The sequence below is a fragment of the Drosophila melanogaster genome, chromosome 3R (genome assembly GCF_000001215.4).
Source record: "Drosophila melanogaster chromosome 3R".
In the NCBI taxonomy this organism is placed as follows: Eukaryota; Metazoa; Arthropoda; class Insecta; order Diptera; family Drosophilidae; genus Drosophila; species Drosophila melanogaster.
Window position 1 is genome coordinate 4945940 of NT_033777.3, and position 17148 is coordinate 4963087.

The 17148-nt window shown below is 41.6% G+C and overlaps 3 protein-coding genes, 1 long non-coding RNA gene and 1 other non-coding gene across 10 annotated transcripts, besides 2 other annotated features; 1 reads left to right on the forward strand and 4 right to left on the reverse strand.

The window, feature by feature from the left end:
• The first annotated feature begins 138 nt into the window (after positions 1-138).
• Positions 139-1339, forward strand: lncRNA:CR45188 (long non-coding RNA:CR45188). The gene is made up of 2 exons (NR_125070.1): positions 139-568; positions 633-1339. It is a non-coding gene; the product is annotated as a long non-coding RNA:CR45188 (long non-coding RNA).
• Positions 1340-1591: 252 nt separating this feature from the next.
• Positions 1592-1810: a mobile genetic element.
• Positions 1811-1993: 183 nt separating this feature from the next.
• snRNA:U1:82Eb (small nuclear RNA U1 at 82Eb) lies at positions 1994-2157 on the reverse strand. The gene has a single exon (NR_001982.2). It is a non-coding gene; the product is annotated as a small nuclear RNA U1 at 82Eb (small nuclear RNA).
• Positions 2158-2815: 658 nt separating this feature from the next.
• Ubc6 (Ubiquitin conjugating enzyme 6) lies at positions 2816-6743 on the reverse strand. Of its 2 annotated transcripts, none has more exons than NM_079506.4 (3): positions 6514-6743; positions 4528-4813; positions 2816-4465 (listed from the first exon to the last, which is right to left on the reverse strand). In NM_079506.4, the coding sequence occupies exons 1-3, from the start codon at positions 6555-6557 to the stop codon at positions 4340-4342; spliced, it is 456 nt and encodes a 151-aa protein (NP_524230.2). In that variant the 5' UTR covers positions 6558-6743; the 3' UTR covers positions 2816-4339. The 2 variants fall into 2 exon arrangements, with proteins under 2 accessions (NP_524230.2, NP_001246916.1); NM_001259987.3 differs by having other exon boundaries at positions 3840-4465.
• A 731-nt stretch (positions 6744-7474) lies between these two features.
• Positions 7475-7507: a mobile genetic element.
• Positions 7508-7566: 59 nt separating this feature from the next.
• Jhbp3 (Juvenile hormone binding protein 3) lies at positions 7567-9313 on the reverse strand. 2 transcript variants are annotated; one of them, NM_001259989.2, is made up of 3 exons: positions 9162-9313; positions 8397-8491; positions 7567-8339 (listed from the first exon to the last, which is right to left on the reverse strand). In NM_001259989.2, exons 2-3 carry the CDS (start codon positions 8464-8466, stop codon positions 7669-7671), a joined length of 741 nt encoding a protein of 246 aa, NP_001246918.1. In that variant the 5' UTR covers positions 8467-8491; positions 9162-9313; the 3' UTR covers positions 7567-7668. The 2 variants fall into 2 exon arrangements, with proteins under 2 accessions (NP_001246918.1, NP_649507.1); NM_141250.3 differs by having other exon boundaries at positions 9099-9313.
• Positions 9314-11059: 1746 nt separating this feature from the next.
• Positions 11060-15412, reverse strand: Jhbp2 (Juvenile hormone binding protein 2). Of its 4 annotated transcripts, none has more exons than NM_141251.3 (7): positions 15373-15412; positions 14955-15034; positions 13965-14083; positions 13698-13819; positions 11562-11695; positions 11351-11503; positions 11060-11284 (listed from the first exon to the last, which is right to left on the reverse strand). In NM_141251.3, exons 2-7 carry the CDS (start codon positions 15019-15021, stop codon positions 11130-11132), a joined length of 750 nt encoding a protein of 249 aa, NP_649508.1. In that variant the 5' UTR covers positions 15022-15034; positions 15373-15412; the 3' UTR covers positions 11060-11129. The 4 variants fall into 4 exon arrangements, with proteins under 4 accessions (NP_649508.1, NP_001262270.1, NP_001246919.1 ...); NM_001275341.1 differs by having other exon boundaries at positions 11060-11299; NM_001259990.2 differs by having other exon boundaries at positions 14729-15034.
• Between the last annotated feature and the right edge of the window lie 1736 nt (positions 15413-17148).

The following is a 17148-nucleotide window of genomic DNA, read 5'->3' on the forward strand; positions in this document are numbered from 1 at the left end:
TCATGCCGTGGGTATGAGTTAACCTCAGAAATCAATTTTTGTGTTTTGGCGCTATTATTTTACTATATCGGGATTGATTTTACAAAGTTCTTAAATCTTTTATTGTTGGTATATTCACGTTGCCAAAAAGGTGCCTTTTGCGGATATGGCGCCTTTTTTTCCGCCAAATCTAAATTCATTTCACGGAGTATTGGGTTCTTTTGTTGTCAAAAGTCATTTTCCAAGTTTAAATATTTCCACGAACATAGCAAAAAACACATGGAAAGCCACTTTCATAAGGCGGCACAAGAAGCTGCTAGATTATTTCTAGAAAATGTGCTTGTGGACGCACAAATAAATAAATACCAAAACGTTATTCAGGAAAATAGAAAGATAATAACATCTATTATTTCCTATATTGTGTTTTGCGGATCCCGAGAAAATCACTACGGTGATGGAATTGTAGAGGACTTATTCAAGCTTAAAATCGACGCTGGAGACAATGTTTTAAAAAAGCATATGGAGCATGGAAAAGGAAATGCAAGCTATCGATCAGTTGAAATTCAAAATGAAATCATCAGCCTTTGTGGTGAAGTACTAAGAGAAAAAAAAAAAAAACGTTTATACAATTAGTATGCCTTCTTACTTTTTAGCGCTGCCTTCAGAATAGCATTTATTATGCGTCTCACGATAAATGCGAAATACTCGGCGATGCTGGAGCCGGTAGTCAACGTGCTTTAATCAACTACTTTGGATGCGGTCAAGGCCTATCAGCACATTAAACGCATAATACAACTGTTAAGAAGCCATCGAGATGATCCTGATAGTATAACGGATGAAGTATTAAGAGATGCAACAGTCGTTGCAGAGACAATTGTGTTGGAGGAGGATATAACATCACTTTCTCGTATATTTGGCAAGCAATGTCACCGAAAAAACCGTCCAGCTGAAAAAAGCTCAGAGTATTGGAGGAGGTCATTGTTTATTTCTTACTTGGAATCAATTATTAGCTCACTAGATAATCGGTTTTCCGATGAGAATAATGTATCATTTTTTTTATTCTATTTACATCCGGCAAAAATGCAAATAATGTCAGCAGACTCACTTATCAAAAGTAGTTTTACGATTTACCCAGCCTTCAAAATATAAGGAAACAAATGTATCTGAAATGACTGTTCTTGATACGATTCAGCACGCAAATGAATTAAATCCCGATATTCAAAGAGTTCTGAAGATGTTAATCGCTTTACCGTGTAGAACTTGTTCAGTTGAGAGGTCATTTAGCAGCTCAAGACGTATAAGGACTTGGCTGCGAAGAACAATGGTAGAAAGTCGTCTTAATGGACTGGCTTTGATGAGTGTTCGCCAACGACTAATTATGGACGATTTGGATGAATTCAATAACAGAGTTTTAAAAGAATTAAAAAAAAAACCCGGAAAGTATCGCTTTATTATGCACAGATGTCATATACACCATAAATCTGATAAATTCGAAAATATCTTAACCAAATTATGCCTCATGACATCGGGTTATCCAACGTTCGGGGTAGTCGAGGACAACTTCCACATATTTTTAAAATTATAATTCTACTATCTGACAAACCAAAACAGCTTTTTAGCAAATCAATAGAAATTTACAAGACTAATACAAATGTGAAAAAATATCAATACGTTTTTTAAAAGTGTGGGCGTGGCAATTTTGTAGGCGTGGCAACATGGGTCAACAAACTTGCGCTGCGTCTTTGTCTCTAGAATCTGTATGCTGAATCTCAACCTTCTAGCTTTTATAGTTCCTGAGATCTCGACGTTTATACGGGCAGACTGATATGGCTGGACTTACTTGATGATATAGTCGGAAACGCTTCCTCCATTTTCACTCTACGAGTAATGGGTATAAAAACGAATTAAAATAATTGTAAAAATCGAGAATAGTCACAAACTTCGTGTTTTCAACTACCCTAAACGCCTGATTAAAACAGTTATCTTTGCATATGTACATATTTATTTACGAATGTCGGGACGGCGCGAACGCCATTCCCGGCTAACAAAAATTACACGCACGAGTTATTCACATTAGGAATAATCGCAGAGGTCAACTCAGCCGAGGTACAATGGCCAAGCCTCACTCCGGAGGAACCGCCTTCGTGATCACGGTTAACCTCTACGCCAGGTAAGTATGCTTTGCTTAGCTCGGCATAGGAATTTCCATGAGGGCGCAACTAGAACTAGTTGGGAATTATTGTGGTGGGTATGAACAAAATCCCAACACTGACTTTTCTAGTGTGTTTGACTGCAGTCAGATGTAAAGCAATTTTAACACAAACTAAAATCAATTCGCTGAAGTGAATATGTAACTTGGTCCTGTACTCTGACTTTGAAACCGTGCCTGTTCACCAAATCTTTTATAAAATTAGTTGTTGAGCTTTTACTCTGAATATATAAATTTATTTATACACAGTATTATTGAAAATAAGTCCTGTTGTATTATCATAAACTTGGAGAATTATAATTCAATGGAATTTAAGGCGCACAATTTATAAATAACGGTTTGATTTTATTTTGTTTTCTTATTTTTCGGAAGAATTTTAAAATCTGCCCATGCACTCCCACTACCTGCGTGACGGATGATGATGTCGTAATGCTTCTTTTTAATTGGTTGGTACGAATTTAGGAGCACACTATAGTTGACATTTTCTTGGCAGCACTGTCACTTTCCTCCTAATTACAATTGACTTTTGGACAATTGATTTGGAGCAACCATTTTAGCTCCAACTCGACATGTTGTAAGGGGAGTATAAAATAGTTCCGTTAAAATTTAATTTAAACAAGGTGTACTCGTGTTACTTTCATTTATTGATATTGGAAATCTTAACTTTATTAATAATAATAATGTTAATTACAGTAAGGTAATTTGAAATTCCACATTGTCTGAATCGGTTGCTAATCCTCATTCTTTGATTTACTATTACTGTGAATTGAATTGGGTTACTGTCTCCTCTGCTTTAGTTGGTTCATAGTTAATAAAACAATATGCTGCTATATGGTAATTTTATCATATATATGGTTAACATGATGCTCAGAGCATCCAACACAAAGTGCCAAAAAGTGGAGGGTTTATAGCAAAAGGTACAGCAATTCGCATTCAACAAAAAACATGAATAAAAGTCGATTGTAAACGCTTAAGAACTAACTAAATCAATTGCCGCAGCCAAGACACAGTGGAACCTAGAGAGTACATAGCGTGGCAAATGGCAGTTAGGAGATGTTTTCATCCCACTTTACACTGAAAAAAGACCCCGCTCAAATCTCTTCTTGGGCCATCATAGCTGACCAAATCAGGGTGTAAACTTGAATGAGGCCAAGGATAAGATCTTAGAGATAGGGTAAAAGTAAAGCGTCGGTCAGCCACCAAAATTATCGGGCAAAATACATAGAGCATTGGTCAATGGAAGCTACCGAGGAATACATGCATATATATTTGCTTGCTTGTTCCCAACTTGGAGACTTGTACCATGTCACATACCGTGTGGATTGGTTTACATTGCTAAAAACTAACATTTAATTATCAATTTCTAGTAATTTCACAATTTGTAGCCAATAAACTTATAATTCGATCTAGGTAGCATGTGTATGTTTATGTTGGGGTTTGGTAGATACATATAGTTCACATAAATGACGACACTGGACAATTGTTTACTAGGTTTTCAAGCGGATTCAAAATGTATGTTTCTTGTGTACGTGTTTGCTGAGCCACGAACTACTACAAATATTAATTTTCGTTTAGGCATTGGTTGAGTTTAGTTTTACAGGACTGGGTTTGCGCGCATCTAAAATGAAACTATTTGACATTGCAATCGCTTGAAATGGTTTTTATAATTTTTGTTTTATTATTAAACATTATTGCCGCTGCTTTTTTAAATTAGAACATTTGAGTTTTTAGCTTATAAGAGTCTTATTTCTGGCTGCCGGCGCAACTAGCGGCTGCATCCATAGAGGACTTCCTAATTTTTTAAGTGAATTGCGTCTGCCTTCGGGATCGGGTGATCGGGCTGGGGACAAGGTGTAACTATTGGCCAAACAAATATAACTCAAAACTGCCCAGTATTTATGGGTTGCGAATTGTGTGCGCAGGGTGTATATATGCTGCTGTGCCGTGCCGTTGGCGGTGTTACAATTTCATAGCATTACAATTATCATAAATATTTCTGTTATTATTTAATTTAAACTTCTTTATGGTATTGCATATTTCTGTTACTGTAGTTTGCTGATGCTTTAAGCTGCGGTCGCCTACTAAACTGCTGCCGCTCGTTTTGTGGCTCCGGCTCCTGATGCTGCTGCTGTTCCTAAAGTGGGCGCATGGCTAATCGATGAAACTCTGCTCAACGCAGGCTTTCACACGCTTCTCGTACTCGCGCCGATTTTCTTTATACAGCTGGGCGGCGGTGGAGTTAGCCGGTGAGTTGGGATTGGGATCGCTCAGCAGTGACTGGAAATCAGAAGCATACACATTAAGCTATAGCTACTGGATCCAGAAGCAGAGTAACTCACCTGTATGGATGTTAATATGGCTGACACATCGTACGTGGGACTCCAGCGGTTCTGCAATATGTCCAAGCATATTCCACCATCTGCGTATACATTGGGATGAAATACTTTCGATACAAATCGAACCGTTGGCGGTTTGTTTGGGTACTCTTCCGTAAATTCTATGGTTAACTTAAATGTTCCGTCTTCGAAGGGTGTGTCGTGTGGACCAAAAATCACAGCATTCCATATCATAATATTATTATCTGTTGGAGCACCCGAGACACCCGTAGGTGGATCCTCTTGAAGTCTGCAGGTAAGTATCAAATTAAAGTGTTGTAAATAAATAAGTTAATGCATATTTGTTTACACAAATATACTATTTATTGTATAAATTCCAATTGAGGCGAAAATAAAAAACTCTACCTTAACATTTGCCGACTAGGTTGCAATGTAAAGCTAATAATTATTTTTTATCTTCTTGTTGTAATTGTCTTTAGTTAATGATCTTACGAACAATGTGCTTGAAACGTAAGTCTTTAATCGTCGCAAGAGTTGACGGTCCCGTGGACACCAAATTCTGCCTATTTGTATACATATTCCGCAACACAGAAGAAACCAAAAGCAACGGTCAGACATAGAGTGATGAAAAACAATCTAAAAGTTACCTGGCCGGGATTGGCTGCGATTTAGGTCAGCTAGCGGGCGGCGCAACCCGGTTAACCGCGCCCTTCAATCGGCTTAAATCGATACACGGGCCAAGTGAAATCATCGATTAAACAAGCTAAGAAACGCGACAGTGCACTGGGAAATAAGATATGCAATATCCAAGTCTGAAGCATATTTTGAAATTTATGAACTTGAAAGGTCAATTTTGGGCGGTAATACGAGCTATTAAAATAACTTGTTGAAAATGTTCATAATTTATTTATAGGTATCCAATGATGTGTAACAGGTATTTTCTAATGAACTCTTATCAAAAACTAGACTTCTAAAATGGAGTCAGTTTCGATTCGCATTACGATTTGAATATTGCATTCCTGATGAAACATTTTCGCAAAACAGAATTTGTGTTTCTCAAACTAATCAGTCCCGAGTACTCAATAACTATACTAGATTCGGACCCCACAAAGTATAAAATTGACGATGTTATTTTTTATTTTAGTTTCGAAATTTCCACTTCGAACTCGTTCTAGCTGAGTAAGGGGTATCTGATGTATGCTGTCAGATATGCTTCTGTGCAGTTGCTCTGCCTCTTGGGGTGGTACATTGGAACTTTGCCGGGGGGCAGGAGCCCGCGCCCACGCAAACAGCCTTGACATTTGGTTTCGTATTCCTCAACTGCAATCTGCACTGCAGCGCCAACTTTCGGGATGATGAAAGTTTCGAAGCCGAATGAAATTCCAATAGGAGCGCTTCGTCTCTTTCGCGTGAGTCAACAAGGCTGAGTGCGAGCGAGAGGGGGTAGCGGGCAGGATGCAGCTGCCGAGTCAGGCGGATAGAAACGTTAATGTTTTGCTGCGACGCAATTTCGGCAACGGCGGAAGAAGAATGTTGTTTGGTTTTCCCAATTTTCCCCTTTGTTTTCTTGCTTTTACCCCGCACCGCGCGCGAACACACACACATTCAGATCAAAGTCAAGTGTCAAAGACAAGCGAATTGTTGTTTTTCGCACGAGCAAAGCAGCGAAAATAATCAACCACTCACACACGCACACGCACACGAGCATGGGCACATGCACACGTACATATTTTGGCTGCGCAAACTTTTCCACTACATACAGACGTGGAGCACAGTCATATATACGTGTGTCCGTGTGTTTGCTTATATGTATTGGGCAGCCCCCAGGTTTCTTTTCCCCAGCATTTTTTCGGAACGAGAAACACGTAAAACGTAAAATCCAACGGTTGTGTGTACTTTGCCATTCGCTCCTTGCCTTCCTGTTTTCCTTTGCTTTCGTTTTGTTTGTATTCTTTTCTATTCGCATTCGATTCCTTAGTTTCTTCTCACCTTTTAAAATCTCTCATAAGACGTCTGCGTGCGGGTGTTGACATTTTTCACAGCGATACTACCACTCGTGTTGTGTTGGATTTGGAACTCGGACGCCTGGGCAATGCGTTGCGTTTAGCGAACGGTAACGATGAAATTTTGTAATTTATTTTTAATTGAGGGCAAACTCGGGCAGCAGTGGTATAGAGCTGGAACGAAAACCGATGTTTCCCCGATACTATCACGTAGAGCTGGAGCTCAAATCAATTTCGTTGCACAGAGCTGCCACCCAGCCAGCATTGAGCGTAAATATGAGTTGCCAGAGGTTGCCAGACCATTCAAAATACGTTTCCTATTGATGTTTTTTACGAATAGGAGTTTTCGAAGTGTAAGTTTAACACTGCAGAAAACTGATCGAAGTATTTGTAAACCAAAATTAATTTGAACTTTAGACAACCTGGGTCCGATTGCAGAAAAATTTTACAATTGAGCGACATGGCAAAAACAAGAGGTATTCCTCTAAAACAGGTGACTCAAGAAAAATAAGAATTCTATTGAATGTCTCCCTTTCTTTCGTCCTTGCTAAAAAAGCTAGTTACGTTTTATCATATTAAATATTAGTATAAGCAAACATAATTTTATGGTAGTTCCAATAATATTTATAAACTGAAACTACTAAAAATGAAATGAAAATCAAAACACCAGTTTTGTACCAAAGTTATGATATCTAAGAAAAGCAAGATAAAGCTTGACTATCAGATACCCGTTAATCCAACTTGGATTGCGAGGAGATGAAGATTTAGAAGCCGGAAAGCGACTCTTGACCAAATCGGCCAAAAATTTTATTGTGGGCGCGGCATACCGATACAAATCTGCAAGACTTACATACATACATATAATAAAGAAATAATCCAAACGTTTTTCAAAATCGTAATAGTTATGGGCGGCTTGTGGCCAAGCAGCTTAGCTGCTCCCGTTGATACTAAGAAACGGGTATCTGGTAGTCGGGAAACTCTCCCAACAACGATAATCAAGACATAATTTCCTTTGACGCATTCAATTTCAAATCTATTTGCGTAAATTTCTAAAATTTATTATTGAATATTTAGGGACTAATTATAACAAATCGAGTGTATCACAAGCTTAGATTTAGCCTAACTACAGTTAGCAAGATTATTAGACGGGGAAAAGCTCGCTGTAGGTGAAGTTCTCAAGGATTTTGGTCGTGATGACCAGAAACTTGGCCTCCAGGGCGCGGGCAATCGGTGCGATCAAGTCGTTGGTGAAGACCTCGAAGTTTTGGTTGATCGTATCATTGATGACATCGCCCAGAACCTTGTCTCCGTTGAAGAGGTTCTCCAGCTTCAGGTTTCCCTTGCCAGTGCGGATCTTCAGGACGAACTCCTTGACATGCAGGTATTCCAGATCATTAACACTCTTAATGTCGTACTGGACGCGCACATAAGCCACAAAGTTGGTGAAGTTTCCAGTGAACGGCCCATTGCCCTTGATCGGCAGTGCCAAAATATTGCCGTTGATCTCGTAGAGCCCATCGCCATGGAGATGGGGCAGAATCAACTCGAAGTCAAAGCGTCGGTTTTGGGTGGAAGCCCGCAGCTTGGTGATCTCAAAGTTGGAGGCGCCCAGGATGTTCAGCTTCTTGGCTTTTACCGTGAGCCCGGCGGATCCATCCAGAATGCTCAGATCTCCAATGTAGAGGGGCTCTAGCGGCGGTACGTTCAGTTCCTTAATGCCCTTGGCCAGATAGGGTCGCAAGTTGTGAACACTGCTCTTCAGGCACTTCGACAGTTCGGGATCGTTGCGATGGCACACCTGGATATAGTCAGCTGAAGAACAAGCTTGATAAGTATACTGGACTATAGTGAACTGTCTTCGTTACTTACGCATATTGCCAGCTGAGATGCATGCTACAAAACAGATCAACAGGGAGGCTACGATGAGTTGGAACTGCATTTTGCGTGTAAGTTTCAATTGGTTTCTGTAAAAAACAGTTTATTTACTATTAGGCAGAAATATACATTTTATTGACGTCAAAGTTCGTCAGCAGGGGCAGCATTAACCACCAGGCCCACCCCTAAAATGATCCACCACCCATACGAGTATCTATTATCATCCGAAGTGGTTGATTGTAGGCATTACGCAGCTGCGACTCAGTCTAATAAATGGGAGGATCTCTAGACTGCTCAATTACTGTCATTTGCTACCTGTTTTGTTGTCAAGACTGTAATTGATTTTGATTGCGGCTTAATAGTCTTTGCGATCGAGCGTAGGGCTGGTTATAAATAATGCAAAGGAGTACTTTAGGTATTGAACTGGAATGCATTTGGTAAAGCACAATAATACAATAAACTGGGTCAATTTGCTCTAATGAAAACATTTTTAATTGCTCGATCTGGGTTCCTTGAATAAATTAAAACTAAAATAGACACCTATGTGTAAGGAATTATTGTAAATTAAGAACGGAACAACGAGTTGATAACTAAAGGAAAACAATTTTTGTCGTAAATAAAAAACATGTAAAAAAAATGTATTCAAATTAAATTCGGTTTAGACTCAATCCTTAAAGGATTTGCTAAATGGTTTACCCAATTAGGGACAAGGGATGATTTCGCGTTCCCGAGATCTAGAGGATTCGCCAGCCGACTTACACAAAAACTTAAAATTACACAATTTAGAAGAGTTTTCAATTGTATTCGCAATTATTTGTTTTGGCACCGATTTGTTATCTTTTTCCAAATAGTCGAAGGCTTCTCAACGTTCTCGAGCTGTCGAAGTCAGGTGTTGTTTTAGTAACCGCCAACGGATCGTACTGAATGCTAAATTGTTAAGACCGGCGTGTTTTATAGCAAAACTGACGCTACGATTTACATGAGAGCTTGGGCAAGCTGTGGACTCCAAAACACACGACGTAGAACTCGCACGCCCCTGCCACGCCCCCTCCCCCAGAAATCGCCTGGTAAGCTCGAGCAACTAGAAAGAGATGGACAGCTGAGAGCGAGAGGGAGAGAGAGAGAGAGAGAGCTACTGAGGGCGAGCAAGACGCTAAGCAGCTACTATTTAATAATTGTAATAAAGGTTGTGGGTTCCATTACCGTATTTCGGCGACCAACCCAAGCACAAACGCTTACGGAGTCAGTCGAGCGGGAAAATTGCCAGTTGGTCGGGAAAATGCAGACCGCAGGTCAAACCGGAAATTGAGACCCGAAGTGGATCTCCCAGAATCGGCACTGGGAAATTGAGGGTGCAAGTCGCTACTTCGTACTATGACGCTATGAATAACTGAGTCTTCTGAGAATGTATTCAACTTCTTTAGGCTCCTCCAACGTATTTCGATTCGAAATGGGTACTGGCCAAATGAGGGCTTCAGCCTTCATACTACTCCTACATGCAACTTAAGCTTGCCTGGCAGAGCGGAGCATACACATGTGTTGAATGCAGCATATGAGGCCGAACTAAACAAAACTCTCGACCTTTTCAAAGGGGTTTTCTTCCGAGTGTGGGGTCGGTAGTTAGCGAGGGTCAGAACGTGCGGTTGTTAAGCTCCCCACCAAAACCAGGGGCAGGCACGGGGCCAGGAAGATCGTTCTAGTCGCTACCGTGCCCGGCGTAATTACGCCACGCGAACATCTTAGATGGGGAGTCGTGTGTTGACAACCTGTTAACTCTGAAAATTGTGCTGACGGATTGCATAATGGCGATCGCCGGGCGAAAAGCTTTCCCTGTCTTCAGATCAGCGAAGATTCAGAAAGCTGTGGCTGGTTGCCTATGACACGGTTCGATGAGGATGCTGATTGCGGTGCAAAATTGGCGAAGAGCACGCAACTCGGTAGCCAGCCAAAGATCATCTTCCAGCCTCATCCCAGTGATACTCGTAGCTGCGTTAGATAAGTGAGGAGTGCTGAGATGTTTGTTACTCATTCATAGTTTATTATTCAATCGGATGTGGTAAGCTTCGCGTTGGGCATAGAGATTTGTTCTGCCGGGCATTTGGGTATTCATCGCGCACGTGTAGGCGTTTTGATGGATAATCGAGGGGGAGTGTGTGTTAAGCCGTTTGCATAACACTTATATCCAAAAGGAGGAATATTGAGAATACATTCGTGGTTAGCCAGAGGCAAGGAGATTGCTTAAAGACGGGAACATAAAATATTGAAAAGGAAGTTATAATGTAATTATGTCCACCACTGTTCAGTTGTGAGCACCTGAGTACCTCGACCATCAAGGGATGGAGGCATGTTTTTTTTCCACTTTTTAAAGAATGATAACATTTGACGTGCAGACAAATACTAGTAAGCTAAACCATATCCCATGTATGCTAATACAACATAGTTACTCCTCAAGTAACAGGCATTTAAAACCATCAAGACCACATCCTGTTTCATTCGAATCTTTTACCAAGATTCCTCATTCAATCATTCAAAGACCTTGAACTAGCGTTGAAAGCCTAAGCATGCGAAGGCAGTTAAGGTGCACATTATAATAACTCGTATCCCCCTGTCATTGCAGTATTGATGGGCCGAATGAGCCATTCAAAGTAAGAGCCATCGTCGATTTACTTGGTATATTTCGCGGAACTGTGTGCAATAAATAAGGTCTTAGACTAGAGAAACTACATTCTAATTCAGGTTGATCCACTCGTCCAGCGGAATCTTGGCGAATATGCGATCCATGAAGTTGCGGATGACCAGAGTGAGTTTGGTCCTGAGCGCCGGCTTCATTTCCTTGAGCAGCTCCTGGGAGTTGGAGTTGATGAACAGATTGAGAGCAGCCTCTGTGGAGGACAGTACTATGTGACGATAACAATACAAAACATAGTATTTCGACTACTACTACGTACGTATCACTGTGTTGCCATTGGCGATGTTGTCCACACCCATTTGGATCTCCTTCACGTTGAAGTCCATCTTGACGGAGTCCGTCGTCAGGTAGGTGCGACCGTCGGGACCCTCATTGGCCACCGCCTTGAAGTAGATCTTGGCCTTAACTCCCTCTGCGTGATCGAGAGTCATTAGCAGTGCGTCATCCCAGCCCAGAAACCCGGTACCCACCGTACTCCCCCCAGTAGTCGCCGGCTCCGGAGGCCTTCACCAAGATCAGAACACCTGTGGACCGGTACTGCGCCTTGACGCGAATGCGGGGTATCTCGCACGTCAGCTGGAACTGCAGCGAGTCCAAGTCGGAGCTGCAAAAAGACAAGTTGAGATATGAGATATGGATATTGTGGATATTAATGGGCGCCTCTAATGGCAATGACAGTGACAATATGCGAAGTAATGAGCTTAGCGAAAAACTGCCTTTTCATTCGTTTCATGCGAAGATGAGCCGACTATTTTGTCGTATTTTTTAGCCTTGAAGCTCTCTTAAGTCTTACATTCGATGCCAAAGAGATCCAAACCAAAGCGGCTAGACGATTGGAGCTAGGGGGTACTTCTCGATAGTCGAAATCAATACGAGAACCAATACGAGAATTCCGACCCTTCCAATACCCTTCCAACTCAGCTCAACCTCACTTAGATATTCAAAAAACACACAATTGCTATGTATTTACGTGCGAACCACATATTTGCAAAGTATTCTAAGACTAGTAATGCAGTCTCAAGCAGACTGCAGGAATATATTGGACCCTATGTCAGGGTAGCCTGTCAGTGGCCACAGAAATCGAAACCGATACTGGAACCGGCCCAAACAATGCTCTCCACTTAGAGAATCTAGCGTTGGCACACTTTTCTGGCTCGTTTCTTGGTCAACGATCTGTGAGCCAGTCGTCTTTGCCCGTGCTGTGTTTATGTTTCTGCCACTCGGATTCTTTTATTTTCGCCAATTGAGAGCCAAGTGTCTGTTGCCAGATTGATGGTCGCCGCCTTAACTGCCTCTGCCTTTGCTATTGTCGGCGGAGCTGGCGTCCCAAATACCGGAAAGCATGGCTAAAAGTGTTCTTGGCTTTGGTGTTGCATAATGCGGGGCACTTAAGACATCAGAGGCCACCGAGGAGAGTGGGTCAACTTGTTAGAGAGTAGCCTCTCTTATATGTGGGAAAACATTTGAAAGGCGAAAATGGAGAGATAACCAGTTTTTCAGATATCATTCATAAACATTTTAATTTTTAATTCTTTTGCTGTTGGCATTTATTTAATTGTGGTTCTTATAACACCGAGAAACTAAAGGTGCATAAGTAATACGACTATGCTAAGAATATCACAAATGCACTTTAATTGCTCTGCACGAATCAAATTTTTTGACACAAAACCTTTAATTCGCCGTCGAATTGATTCAGATTAACCAATCGTTATTAGCTAAGATAATGTATCATCCCAAAGCTGCCCACGGATTAATTTCCCGACTCCACAAAACTCCCAATGAATTGCATAAGTAGGCAGGCTATTACCAATAAAAATGAATTTCCAGCGAACCACTTTTCCAGATAATCCACGGGCCCTATTTCCCTGATTTCTCATTTAAGCCCATTTGAGAATAAGTGAAACCAGCTAAGGTGGGCAAACACCTTGTCGCAGATAATTACGCGTCTAAAATATACTTCAATAAAAGCCCCGGGCAAATGCAAATTGGTCTGGGCAAACATAAAACGCTCAAGCAAGTTAAGGAACCACTGAAATGCAAATCGGTTATTGCTCAATCGATTTCCCATCGCATCGTGTGCCAAACGTTTTGTCCATAAATCAAGACCATGAGCTACGAGGTATTCACGAGGCTTTGGCAAACCCCGTCAAATCATTGCAAACTGCGCTCATTCAAATGAGCCCCCACAATGTTGACAAAATGCTAAGTGGAGATCGCGTGCTGGGGAGGCGGATTGAGTGGCCAACTGACTGATTGACTCACTGACCGATGGACTGGGCAGTTAGGCAAATGAGCAGCAAATTAAATTATAATTACAGGGAATCGAAGTTCTGTATCGTGAACTGGCGAAACGGGCCCAGGTATACAAGACACTAAATGTGCATCCAACCGAATTCCTAAATCGATTAGCTTAGTTACGATTGACTTACATATTTTAGTAGACTATGAATATAAATATAAATAATATACATATGTATATAGCCAACTTGTAGCATTGCACACTCATTATTTAAAACTATTTAGTATTTCGAACCCGACCTTTGATTTATTTCGCAATGTATTAAACCTTTCATAGCATCTTAGCTGTAAGGATGTGCACGACTCACCGGATGTTGGTCACTGTGATATTGCTCACACCGTAGGCCTGAATGTTCCGGAAAAGTGCGCGGTAGCCATCCGGACCACTGCCCAACACAATGCCGATTTCATCAATCATCACGGGTTCGATCTGTTGGCAGAAATAAGTTACAGGGCGATCTGAATATGTAGCCATTAGGGTAAGAATAAAACTATCTCTTTTTGCTCTTAATTAATTTAATATTTTCAAAGTGCAGTAACGTGTTGTCTGGAGTCTTAACATATCTTCAGCTCACCTCATAGATGTCCAACTCCGGCACTCCCTTCTGCAGGTAGTGCACCAGCTTGTTGCCACTTTCGCGAAGGCATTCGTTTATCTGGGCCTCGTCCCGTGGGCACTGTTGCAGGTAGTAGGCTGGAAAGGCCAATTCGAGGGTGGTGAGACAATGAGTCCATTTCGAATGCAATGGTCTGTGTATGTATGTGTGATGTTTTGCATGTTCGTGGATGTCATTGTCTGGCGGAGGCCAGTGAATTAATCAACAGGGCTCACAATGAAAATGAAGATTCGCTTTCCTCCCGTAATTGCGATTCCCATGTCCCAGGTGAATGCGTCAGTTGACGTGGGTTCAAGTTCACAATTATCTTGCCGATCTCACAACGATCGTTGCGAACATGTTCGGACTGAACTATGAATCGCTGGGATGCGATGGGGTGGGACAAAACCGGCGACAGGTTTATGGCCGGGTTAATTATCGAAGTTGTGGTGGGGAGGGATGTGTGAAAACTAATAATAATGACGGGTTTCGGGGGAAGGTTTCCCAAACAGTGTGCCCTCAATGTGAGTTAGAAACCTCTTGTGATTGGTACAGAGCATTTCTTAGAAATTATGGCACAATCGGAGCACTTGAACGTAGAGTTTTTTAGAGGCTAGCCGGCAAAGTACTGAATCAAGGTCAATCCCATTAAGTGGGATCTTTATGGAACCGGGTAAGTGACTGCAAAGCCAGAACTATTAACCGAGGTTATCGTGGCCATCAATTGCCATTCTGGAACCTACCCGACCAGATCCGTCGCAAGTCGACTTTCTTTGTTGCCGGAGCACGTCTTTTGAGGGTGGGCAATTAGCTGTTGCCAAATGCATAGGCCACTTGGGCCAAGTTGGTCGGTGGACGTGTCCAAGGACCGGCTGGAAAGTTAAAGTCGTCGTCGCAAGTGATGTAACTTAGAAAGCTCAGCCAAATAGGTATCACTTATCACACTTCGAGTATTTGATCACTACTTACGCTGCTCCTGGGCAAAAGTGGAGCCCAACACGGCGACGAGCACAATGAAGACCATCTTTCCGCTCATTTTTCGGGTTCGTCTGCATGAAAGTACAAGTAAACGGAAGTTGGCTAAGATGGACTCTGTGTTTCACTTTTCTAGTTTCGTAATTGATTAGCAGCTTTTGGATATGGATATGCTAATTTCGCCCAGATGACGCAGCCCGCGCTCTTTACGAGCGAAAGTGAAAAAGTCGGGATAGAATTTAAAGCGCCCAAGTACGAGCTGCGATTGGGTTTCACTTTGGGGCCGAAATTCTGTCTTCGGTCTCGGTCTGGAAGTGGGTCACACAGCCAATCCCCAACCAGTTCACTGTTTGTTCTTGAATAAAGAATCCGACTGTCTGCTGTCTTCTGCTTTCTTCGTCTCTGCGCTTACTTTGCGTCCAACTTTCACGCGACTCGGCTGAGGAATGAGCTCGGCCTGCGTTGGTCCAAGCCATTTTAACCAGCCAGAAGCTCGAAAGCGCTGGCGAAAATGCAGCGAAAGAGATGGCGAAGGGAAACCGAACAACAGGCCTTCTTGCCACACCCCAGAAATCGGTGGGGCAGACAGTCCGTCGGCTGGGACCTTAAGCTTTGAGTTCCATATAACATATAAACACGCATTTAGAGTTTGGGTTTAGGTCTGAAAGATATTTCCAAAAATGTTGGATTTAAGTAAGTATTTATGCCTATGGGATGAAATGGGATATCCCTGCTCTTACTACCCGCAGATTGCATTCCCGTTTTGATAATATAGCCCAATACCTAATACTACATTACCTCACGATTTTTCTCGGTGTACATTTGCGGGTAGTAATTTTGCCGGGGCCGCAGGCCCGAAGGTTAAGTGTAAAGGGTCTCTGACTCGGAGCCTAACCTCCCACAGCCGCGATTGCAGCCTGGTAATGAGGCTGTCATGAATCATCCGAGCGACTTGCCATCATTAGCGGTTCTACAAGCCGGTATTAGCCCAGTATTGCGATGAATTTCTTTGTTATGCTGCCTTTCAGCCCTTCGTGGGCCGCACTTCCACTTGTGGCCAAAAGGTCAAGCGGTGCGATTAGAACCACGAGCTTTCCAAGAGGCGGGTGGCAAATCTGCTTTGGGCACTCATCATCCATTCATCCATCCATCCATCCATCCATCCATACATAACAAAGCATGCACTGAGCCAGTCACAGAGTGTGTTAACCCTAATAATTCAGAAACGTGTATTTGCTCAGCGCGTTGAGGTATTGATGGTATGGTGACTTGCCCCCAAACGAAATGCAATTGTCTTTCAAAACCTTTCGGGGATCTTTGTGTACTGTTGGGAACGATTCCGGTTATTGACCATTGTCTGTTTTGCATTTAAATTGTAAACTGGAGGTGGAAGGGCCTCGTGATTCGTGCGGGAGTGCTCCAAATTACGAGAACAAATAAGAAGTTAAATATATAACTAATTTGTCTAAACATAGTTTTATATTGACTTATACACTTGACTTTTTAGTGTCCACTTAAAAATCATATACGATTATAGTTTAATGAAATGCCGAACGCTTACGCACAAATCATATCTTATGCGTTTAACTAGCGCTTAACTAACTAACTAACATGTAGATAATTACTTACTCTAAGAGTAGAAGACACGAAATATTACATTCTGCGCCTAATTGAGTATATGTTTTGCTTACCATCGGACAAAGTAAATAATATTATTTTATAATAAACTTTAAAGAAGTATCAGTGGCTTTTTTAACATTCTTATGTTGCCACACTGAAATTAAAATTTGTTTTTTCCATTTATATTTATTTTTGATCAAAGAAAATGGAATGAAAAATAAGACCAATAATGAATGAGTCAAGCACAGAGTGGCCATGAATATGTACAGTGGTGGCAGTATGCCAACTTCGTGCGCCCTTCACTGTAGGGGCGGCGCCTAAAAGTATGCAGTGCGAAATGAATTGCTTGAAAGAATATGAATTGGTCTTACAATTACACATTTACACTAGTTAGTTTGTGTATAAAAAGTCAGTACGTTAAAATATAGACCACATTCTTAGAGCCCACTACAGTTTAGCATGCAGTTTCACACTACTGTTTCACATGCTTAAATTTCTAGAGCACTTGTCTTTATATACTGTTAGTCATAGTAAGTGCCATATCAAATTGTGGTGATTTCAAGATTAT